The following is a 10,149-nucleotide window of genomic DNA, read 5'->3' on the forward strand; positions in this document are numbered from 1 at the left end:
CTGGACCTGCAGCATCTTTCTGGACCTGCAGCATCTTTCTGGACCTGCAGCATCTTTCTGGGCCTGCAGCACCCTTATGCTATCCGCGACTACAATTCAATTGCATAAATGCATATACTTGTTTATGAACACGCCCTTATCCCGGGCATCAGCTTTGGATCTCAGTCCGAGTGGATATATAAATATAGACGTATCCTATCAACAAGTACTCTACTTCTATCAAATCAGAATTTTGCTCTGAAGATGCCTAAGGGAAAGAAGAAAAAGGCCAAGAAGGCCCAAAAAGATGCTCGTGATATGCAAACGCCCGCTTCTGACCGGGCTTCAGACCGTGGTTCCGACTCTGAGCCCCCGAATGTCGGGTCTTCGGCTCAACAAGATGTGGAAAAAGCTCACAGCCGTTTGAACAAGTTCACCCGAAGCCCCACCCGCAAAGAGGATTTTGCTCCAGGAGAGCTAAATGATGACCACGAATCAAATGACAACACTGATACTGAACTAGAAGATGCGTCTGAACAGGACGTTCCGGTTGAAGACAAACCTGATCCTGTAGGACGCTGGGTTAAGGACATCATTCAAGATGAGGCCAAAAAAAGGTCTGAAAGAATGGTTGAAGAGTTCTTCACGGCCGTTGAGCCCCAATATGAGGAGTGCATACAGTTTTTCCAGAGACTTAACCAGCAAATCAGGGCAGCTAATGATGCACATGGTATCAACGACATTGATAACGGCATTATTCCTGAGCGTTTCTACGTGGATCTATGTCAGACTTGGCGGCAACAGCACACGAATGCAAAAGAGAATAACTCCCAGGAAGGCGCATGGGAAGCATTTCACAAAACCCACGACCTTATAAAGCTTTTCAATAAACGACACCGTCTTCCTAAGTCTTGGAACATTAGCTCTGTGTGGGCCCAGCAAGATATCGGCAGCCCAGATCCCAGAGCCGATGCGGATTCCGACACAACCAATTTATCCAATAGTGACAGTGATGAACCCAAGCACCTGAGCGAGCTTTCAACAAACGAAGAGTCCAGTGCCGAATACGAACTTGACAAAAATGGTGATCAGTCAACAGGTCTTGATGCTTTAGAAGCGCGAACCATGAAACAGCAACGTCGATTGACCTCAGCTAAAGTCTTGTATTGGTGGCCTAAAGGAACTGGCTCCCAGATATTCGTGCGCTATGGAGACCGGTTGACTTCAATATATCGTATTCGGGCTGGATCACATGAAAGTTACAATCCGAGTCGCGTAGAACGCGTTTTGACTACAAAGACTCGTGGTACAGCCAAAAGGATTGGGACCAAAAACGGGCTTCCCGAGGAGTATTGGAAGTATGAGCGGAAGCATGTTGAGGATATCCTAGGAGTTGGTTGGAAAGTTGAGGAAGATGACGAGAATGGCAAAGATGTTCTAAGCTTGCTCCAGCCTGGAGGAGGAGCAGTTTATCCACAAACTCGAACACTTGTCAAATGGAAAGATGGAGTCTTTACCTTGGAAGGGAGGACTTTTATACGCCGCATTACTACTGGTTCCTCCCTAGAAGGTGATAAGGTGATATACCAGAAGGCGCAAGAAATGGAGTCTGCTTATCGCACGAAGCATGGATTGGATGAAGACGATGATGATTATGGAAGTGATGAAGGTTTCATTGAAGATGACCAAGACAGACGAAGTACCAGAAGTCGCATCCGCTTCGAAGAAGCCAGTGAAGACAGCGGCGTAGGCAGTGATGCGGACAGCGACGCGGGCAGCGAAGACTCCGTTCGATTAGCCTACAGTCGCAGAGACAAGGAAAGGACAAGGTCCAAGAGATCCACCCATTATCCAACACCGGCGAGGCAAAGAGGCGAGAGACGTCAAAACGGACACACGACGAAGGATGAGAGAATTCGCAAGCTAGAAGAGGAGCTCGAAAACTTGAAAATTGGGAGAACAAAGACACGAAGACAAAAGGAGGTAGAGCACAGTCAACCTAAGCGTGGAACCAGAGAAAAGAAAGGACGGGAGAGACGGAACTGACGAGGTTTGTATGAAGAATTGATATGGTTTGTTCGGATTGTGCGATTTTACTACAGTGAGCTGGTCTCAAATTTGCCTCAGATACGTTTCGCTTTTGGTTGCGTGCAGTTATTATTTTTGAAATTTTCACAGAATGCCATTTGTTGTCTTCGTCTTTAAAAATGCGATGGCCAAAACCCCTTCAGCCTCAGCATCATCCTTCTCATCTCGTCCGGCAAATCGTAGTTACCCAAGCAGAAAACCAGAAAACTGCCTAATGCCTGTCCTCCGGTAACTTTCAGACAGACTGCATCCTTCGAATAGTGCTTAAGTCCGGTCGGCGAAATGCGGGGGGTTTGGGGTCATCCGTCTCGTGGGATGGGCGTGAGTTTTGTGCGGAGTTTTGTGCGGAGTTTTGTGCGGGGTTTTGTGCGCTAGTTCTGTGCGGCAATTTCTACTTCTCTGGCTATATAAGACAAACCACCGCCCCTCCTCCTTTCTGCCTTCTCTTCACTATACGCAAATATTCTTGCTTTACTTACATCAATAAATCATGCGACCTAAACGAGGGGCCAAGCGCAAGTCCTGCAATTCTTGTCATCAACAGAAGAGGAAGTGCGACCTTCCGTCTCGCATCGAGGAGGGAGAAGAAAACTGCTCAAGATGCGCCCAGCAAGAAATCGAATGCCATTTTGAAAGCTCAGACATTTCATACGTACACAAGCGCCAGCGTCTGGAGCACCGGGGGCCGAGCTCAGAGCCCAGTTCGCAGGAAGAAGTGGTCACCGCTATCGAAACGACTGAACACAGCTCACAGCCCCATCTACCGCTTAACGGAGAAGTCACGATTATGGAACCTCACTTGTTCCAGGAAGAAGCTTCTGGCACGCTTATGGAGCACTATGGTTCTCTATCGCCAGAAATCTATGCCGCTACAGTTGTGCTGTATGATGATTCCAGTTCGCGCTACTCGGCGAGCGCTTCTGACCTCAGCTTAGAAGCGTCCTCATTCCTCCGTCATATTTTCAACAGAAATGATCCGCCACACATTTCGAACACTGCAGAACATTCAGCTTCACGAATTTCTGACTCGCCAGCTTTAAAATGCCCTCCTTCGACCCAGGTGAACGCAGAAATGCATCGCCTATCCGACGTAGTTAATTCAACGGGGAACCGCTTTCGTGAAGCCTTGCGGGAAGCCTTGCGGATAAGCGGCGACGCAACATTGCGTCGAGATATTGATCGAGATATACGGAAGTGCAACCTAAGCATAACCGATTACGCTCGGTCGCTGCATGCATTCTTTGCTTTTTCGGGCCTCTCTCATCCCTTTATTCTAGAGGATGCGTTTTGGGAGGACTTTCATGCAGAGAGAAATAGTTCTTCCCTTATTTTAGCCATTGTGTGTCACGGCCTACCTTTCACAAAGGTTAGAGACAAATGGAAGAAGCAGCAGCTCCTTGCTGACAAGTGCATGGAAAGGCTCATACGAACCAAAGCCTCCAAAACCGGCACCGACTCGGTCCGTCTTGATGACCTTGAAGCGATGGCCCTCATGGTGGATTTTAAATACGACAACGCACGCAGGTCCTCAATGCGCTCAACTCTGCGGAACCTATTTATGACACACGACGCTCTGGTCTTGATGACATTGCAGTCTCGAAGTCGCGGACAAATGGACTCGGATCCCTCAGCAATGTTAGCACGTGCTGACGAGCGCTATACGCTCCTCTACTGGCGCGTATACGAATTCGATTCTTTCCAATGCCTCGATCACAAGAGCCTTTCTCTCATTCAAGACAACGATCTGGATCTGACCGAGGATCCGATGAGTCATGAAGCTGGTGGCTACCTCGATGCTATCCTCCGCTTGTCCATTATAGCGAGGCGGATTGTTAGTGCGCTCTGTAACGCCACAGCGAGAGCCACGGGTATCGAGAGTAGCGATATTCCCTTGCTCTACGAGCAGCTTCAGCAGTGGCGCAACAACAACTTGCCCCATGAGTTGCGAAGGCCAATAAATAGAGCCGGCGAATTTCGAGAAGAAAGCCACACCAGTGGGAAATATACTCCAATTCCAGCAAGCAGACAAATACACGTTCACCGTGCAGTTTTGTGGGCACTCGAGATCAATTGTTACCTGCAAATCGACGACTGTGTTGCTCGATACGGCTTTAGGGATGGAGGTACAGTCCGTACAGAGACAACTGCTCTCCGTACGGAGTACGAGAGTTTGGAGGCTACACTCGAAGCGGTCGATCTGGCTGGCTCAATTCGAGAGCGTCGGCTCGAGGATCCAGATTCTGAGGAAAGACCATTGGTTGATCTTGCACCATCAACGCTACGAAATATTTGTGCCAACGTATGCAAATTGGTATGTTCGCGTGGCAAAAGACTATCAAAGCTACCTCAGCCCCAAACTCTGGGAAATCATTCAGGTCTCCGTCGTGAAGGGTCTCGCGGAGTTTCTGGGAAAGAGGTTCTTTGGCAGCGAAGGGCAGATTATGCCGGAATAGCTAAGGCGCTTCGAGATACCGTAGCCGCAGCGTCATCTCACTGGGACACGGAGCAGATGCTTGGGTGTCTCGATGACCAGCTCGCCTTTTTACAAGATGACTAGATCTGGAGTTCTGGGCGCAAGCCAGCTTGCTTCACGAAGGCAAATAGACGGCAACGAACATGCACATTCCACTGCACTTTATTTTTGCAGAAAGCATGCTCGCGTCACACTCCCTCCAACAAGGCACCAAAGATTAGGATGGGAAACAGGCTAGAAATGTCTTCAGGCGGATTACCAAGCTGACTACCAACGCGTGTGAGGCAATCATTTCAGTGTCTAATATATAACAATATATGAGAACTCTGAAATTTGACTGCCTATTCTATAGCCACCACCCTGCCATCCTAGTACGTCATCCGTTACCCGAAAGGAACCCCAACAATTACCTCGTACGGCCGAGGAAATTCGCAAAGAAATTAAGAAAACTATCATTATTTCACCGTAGACCAATCCAAGTATTTCGGTAAATCAAACTCTAGAACTACCTTCATTTGGAAGGTGTCCATATCCGATATCCGGTGCAACGTCTAATTCCTCTTCAGAGGGCCACACTAGCTTTCCATTCGACTTCAAATGGGAGTCTAGCTTCTCCCCAGAATGGGTCGCTTGAACGAAAGTCAAGTCTCCTTTGCCCTTAACATATCCATGGGAAGCTGTATGGGTTTTGCTAGCAAGCTGGGCGTCGTCTTTGAAGCAGAGAGTGACATGCCAACCTAAAGGATCTGCCTTATGTACGCCTCCCTGACTGGTACTAGGGTGCTCGTTGGACCTGCGAGTCGTAATGCAATGAAATATTAGCAAAGTCTTCTCCAATAACCTTAGCCACAAAGCCTATCTTTCCGTTCATTCTCCTAAGATAGTTGGCTTTTAAGTCCTTCTTACCTGATGAGGATGGCCTTGGGGTAGAGTTTCCTGTCCCTGGCGGTCTGGTAGGCAAGGGCGATCAAACCTCGAAGCCTGTCCTGATTCTGTGGGAGCATTCCTCCGTAGAAGTAGTACTTCACAACGTTGATGGTCGACATTAGAGGCGAGTGATTCAACTATTATAGGGCCGGATCTTGACTGTTTTCACTAGAGACAGGCTGGCTTAAGTTCAGATTCAGAAAAGTGGTTGGGAAGTAAAATTCGCCATGGCTTGTGGACGGCCTATGTTTTATAGTCATTAGAGAATCTCTTGAACTAATTAGATTGCAATCTAGTTGCAGGGGGGTAACCTGTTTCCAAGAATTTAGACCTAACCTCTTCGGAAATAATTGCAGGAAGAGTTCAATTTTCGAATAACTCTTCGATAGATAATTGGTGGAACAGACATTTTTGGTAGTATTTTTGGATGTATAGCCGCCCAACTTCTCCAGTCCAGTCTATTTTTGGATCATTTCGGTGAAAGTTGTTGTCTTCCCATTGACAAGTGGATTGGCTGCGCTGCCCAACGAGGCGCGCGTTAAGTATTTAAAGTCTGTTGTTGCACTACCCTGACACGGGTCACGTGATTCCGCGGCCGACCGTGCTTGGTCATCTTTTAGCCCCAGGGGTCCCCCTTCGATGGACACACATACGTGCTGACAAAGTCCCCCTAAACGCCAATTCATCCCTTATCAACGACCTTGAAAAAACAACGTGGCTGCAGGCAAGCTTGGTCTTTTCAAGTTATGGCTGTGTGGCGGGGGAATTGATCGAACCTTTCGGTGCCCAATCATTTACCGGTCTCCCATCTTCCGGTAATGGCCTTTACAATCAGGTCACGCAATTCACTCTGGGCTCATCAACAACGCTGTATATATCAGCTCTGTCTTCACCAGACACTGTCCTCGTCAACTTTCTTTCCTTACTTTCGGAAACCTCCTATTTGTGGACTTGAATTCAGGTCGACCATGGCTTTCCAGAACTCCACATCCAGCACTGATTTTGATCCACCCGCCTTCAAATACGAACCGATCGAAGAAGTTGAGAAACTTGAAAAGTACCAGCCTGGTGGATATCACCCTATACATATAGGAGATGTTCTTCAGTCTCGATACCGAGTAGCCCACAAGCTGGGCTACGGAACCTATTCAACTACCTGGCTCTGCCGAGACTACCAGTCTAATAAATATGTGGCAGTCAAAGTTGGAACCGCGGAGTCAAACGCTCGAGAGGTTGATGTCCTCAATTATCTCAATCACTCTTCTCCACTTGACCACCCAGGCAGGGCAATGATACCCTCCGTTCAAGACAAATTCATACTCCACGGCCCCAATGGCACCCACCCTTGCTATGTGACAGCACTAGCAATGTGCAGTGTCTCTGGCGCGAAGGACGGATCATATAGACGTATATTCCAGGCCAGGACAGCACGCTCACTTATTGTGCAACTTGTACTAGCTGTCGAGTACATCCATGCTAAAGGAGTCGTTCACGGAGGTAAGTCTTCACGTTTTATAGGTTTGACAACCATATACTCTAATACAATTCGTACATCAGATCTTCACATCGGCAATATCCTTCTGCGTCTCCCAGCTGATTTTAACCAGCTCTCAATTGAGCAGCTATACGAAAAGTACGGTTCCCCCGCGTCAGTGCCAGTTCGTCGTCTTGACGGTCAACCCCTTGAATCTGCCGTGCCATCTAGGGTCGTCCCTCCGATCTGGCTTGGAAAAGCCTCGGAGGAATTCTCCCCCGCAGAATCTAAAGTCTTGCTGGGTGATTTTGGAGAGGCATACAGACCCTTAACAGAGCATCGGTGTGGCTCGCGCGCACCCCTGTCCTTTGTACCCCCTGAAGCGCGATTTGAGCCAGAGCGGGGCCTTTCCTTCTCAGCTGACATCTGGACTCTCGCGTGTTCCATATGGATAATACTCGGCCAGCGCCCCTTGTTCGAGGACATACTTGCTACATCGGACGACATAACTGCTGAGCAGGTTGATACTCTAGGGAAATTACCTCCACGGTGGTTGGAGAAATGGGAGGCGAGACACGAATATTTCAACGAAAGTGGAGAACCAAATCCAGGTCGACACGTGAGGTCTTGGGAAGACCGCTTGGAAAAGCACATTCAACTACCACGACAGAAGGCTGGAATCCCGGGATTTGATCTAGAGGAGAAAGCTGCCGTTATGAAAATGTTACGGTCGATGTTGTCTTTTGAGCCGGAGAAGCGGCTAACTGCTCGGGACATACTAAAATGCGAGTGGATGGAGAAATGGTCATTGCCGGACTTTGAGAAATCTCACTTTCAGGAGCGCCGAAGCTGCGAAGAATTCTCATGATATTGTTCATTCCTCTGAGTCTATTTTGAAACACATGAAGCAGCAGTGGTAACGATAATAGCTCAGTGCATCATATTTGGTCCTTTTGTCGTCTACCGTACACTTATGGTTGGATAGGCAAAACTCAAGCCTTTGTCAACACCTAACCCATGCGCTGAATATGATGGGATTAAGATTGGTCTTAAGAAATAAATAATATGTCTAATCATCTCCTGCACGCTGTCCGGCATGCGAGGCTAACGCTAAAGTAGTGATTAAACCACGCCTATTTCAGTCTTCTGTCTGATACTAGCCTCACACATAAGGTTCTTCGCTGTGGATTTGGCGTAGGATAACTTTGAGTGAGAATGTGTCGCGGTCCGGGGTTCTGCCCATAGCGTGAGCTCTACACCGGTTCAATATGGGGCCAAATCACCCAGAATCACTTCAATAAGAAGGTTCTTTGCAGAGCCAAGATCGAAGCTTTTCTCTCCTTAACATGTGGTATATCACTAAGCCATGAGTCGACGGGCACTGTTCGCTTTAGTCGAGTTCCTTGTTCTCCAAGAAGATTAACGCGTTCTGACCCGTCGAATTTAAATCAACATCAGTAATTATCAGGTCATCATACCTCTGAGCACTCGATTGTGGGCCTTGGTTCAGAGCCATCCTGGTCAGAAGGCCATATTGCAAGTTCTTAAAGAGTGAGTGAATAGCGGAACGCGTAAAAGTAGATTCTGAGATGAAGTAGGAGCTGCCTCGAATTTATCAATTATTATAGAAAAGACCGCACGGGCTTGTCTTTGGTTGTTCATGGCATTTCAAAAACCCTCAAATACGCCGCATTGAGGGGTGCAACGAAAACAGATCAGGTCATGCAGGGTGTTGACATTTTAGACTAGAATTTACAACACAAAATTTATGTGACCAGTATGTGGCTTGGTCACAATCTATAAGTACTTAGCTACGTAAAATCCTGTTCCCTTGGTGACCGTCCACCTTTTCCGATGCTTTCCAATCCATGGTTTCTGGGCTAACTTTGTGGCAAGTCATCCTTGTTTGTTTATAAGACCATCGGAAGTCTACTCTCATTCTATTTCTATATTTCATCTGTCATCTGGTTCAAATCATCAAAATTGCAATGGATTTCCGACTCAACTTTCAACCGTTCTCAAATAGTAAGTATACTCAGTTTTCTCTGGATAGGAAGCTGACATACTCCAAGTTGTGGTCTTATATGATGCTCGTGGGACTTCTTTTACACCTTGCCCCTCCCTCCTCGAAGCATGCCGAGAGAGATATCGCCAGCCTCGAGCATGCCACTTCTGGCCTGCATATATCTACATTGTCATGATGAGTAATTCCAACTATTATACGATCAATAGCTCTCTTGGCTTGCAATTCCGTCAAGTACTTCGTCATCATCTTGAAGATTCGTCTTTCGGGGCGACTTTTATGGGTCGCCTCTCATACATCGCGCTTGCACTGCAAATGGAGGTTTTAATTCGCATTGACATGTTTTACAAAATTCCTGGACACGAATGTGAAGGACATTCCTCGAATGGAACTGGTATCACAATGGCCGAGAGAGCCGTGATGGAAGTCCTTGAACCTATTTATAATGCGGATCAAAATCTTGAAGCGTGGAGAATTGAATTCTCGTTCTCTGATTTCCGACCTCGGGTTGCTCTGACTGGATCACTTGAGGACCTGATTTCTGCATTCAGGTTCATCCGTGATTGCTCTTGATCTTGTTTCTATCCATCCTTGGGCCCCTTTCTTGTTGCCTCTTTTAAGTAGGCAGCTAATTTTCTACCCTTGGCTTTCTCTTTAGTCGCTTTTGTCTAACACTATTGTGCTTATTTGAATGTAATTCAATGATAATAAATATTCCCCTGCTATACTTGGATCTCTTGTTCTGTGAGCTCATGTCGTGCTTCTTAGTGAAAGAGGCTTAGTGTGTGTCTCTAGGTGCAGTATTGGCCTCTAGGTCATCTTCACGATCAAGGAAGCATTTCCAAGGAATCTAATACGGACCAATTGATGCAAAGGTATTCCAGAGATTAAAGACAGTTTAGAGGGCTAAGAAAACATTCCATCTGATACAATAATAAGAACTGATAGGTAGAGATGAGACAATAAACCTCACTGGAAACAGAAGAAAAATGGGTGGCCACAGAATGAGCGCACTGAACGTTCGGGACCATTTACCTCACTTTTTTCAGAAGAATTTGGAGAGTACACCATTCCGTCTGTTTGCGGTTGCTCGAATTGCCGGGTATGCGCTACCAAGCTGTGTCCCGTCGGTCCAAAATCCACGCCTTTATCAAGGCTATTCCTAGGTGCTGGTGAATAATAGTC

The 10,149-nt window shown here is 47.2% G+C and overlaps 1 protein-coding gene across 1 annotated transcript; it reads left to right on the forward strand.

Moving 5' to 3' along the window:
- Positions 1 to 243: 243 nt before the first annotated feature.
- PFLUO_LOCUS6450 (uncharacterized protein) lies at positions 244 to 1,136 on the forward strand (the record flags this gene model as incomplete). Its single annotated transcript, XM_073783996.1, has 2 exons — positions 244 to 1,063; positions 1,114 to 1,136. The coding sequence occupies 2 exons, from the start codon at positions 244 to 246 to the stop codon at positions 1,134 to 1,136; spliced, it is 843 nt and encodes a 280-aa protein (XP_073640496.1).
- Between the last annotated feature and the right edge of the window lie 9,013 nt (positions 1,137 to 10,149).

Source organism: Penicillium psychrofluorescens (genome assembly GCF_964197705.1).
Source record: "Penicillium psychrofluorescens genome assembly, chromosome: 4".
Classification (NCBI taxonomy): domain Eukaryota; kingdom Fungi; phylum Ascomycota; class Eurotiomycetes; order Eurotiales; family Aspergillaceae; genus Penicillium; species Penicillium psychrofluorescens.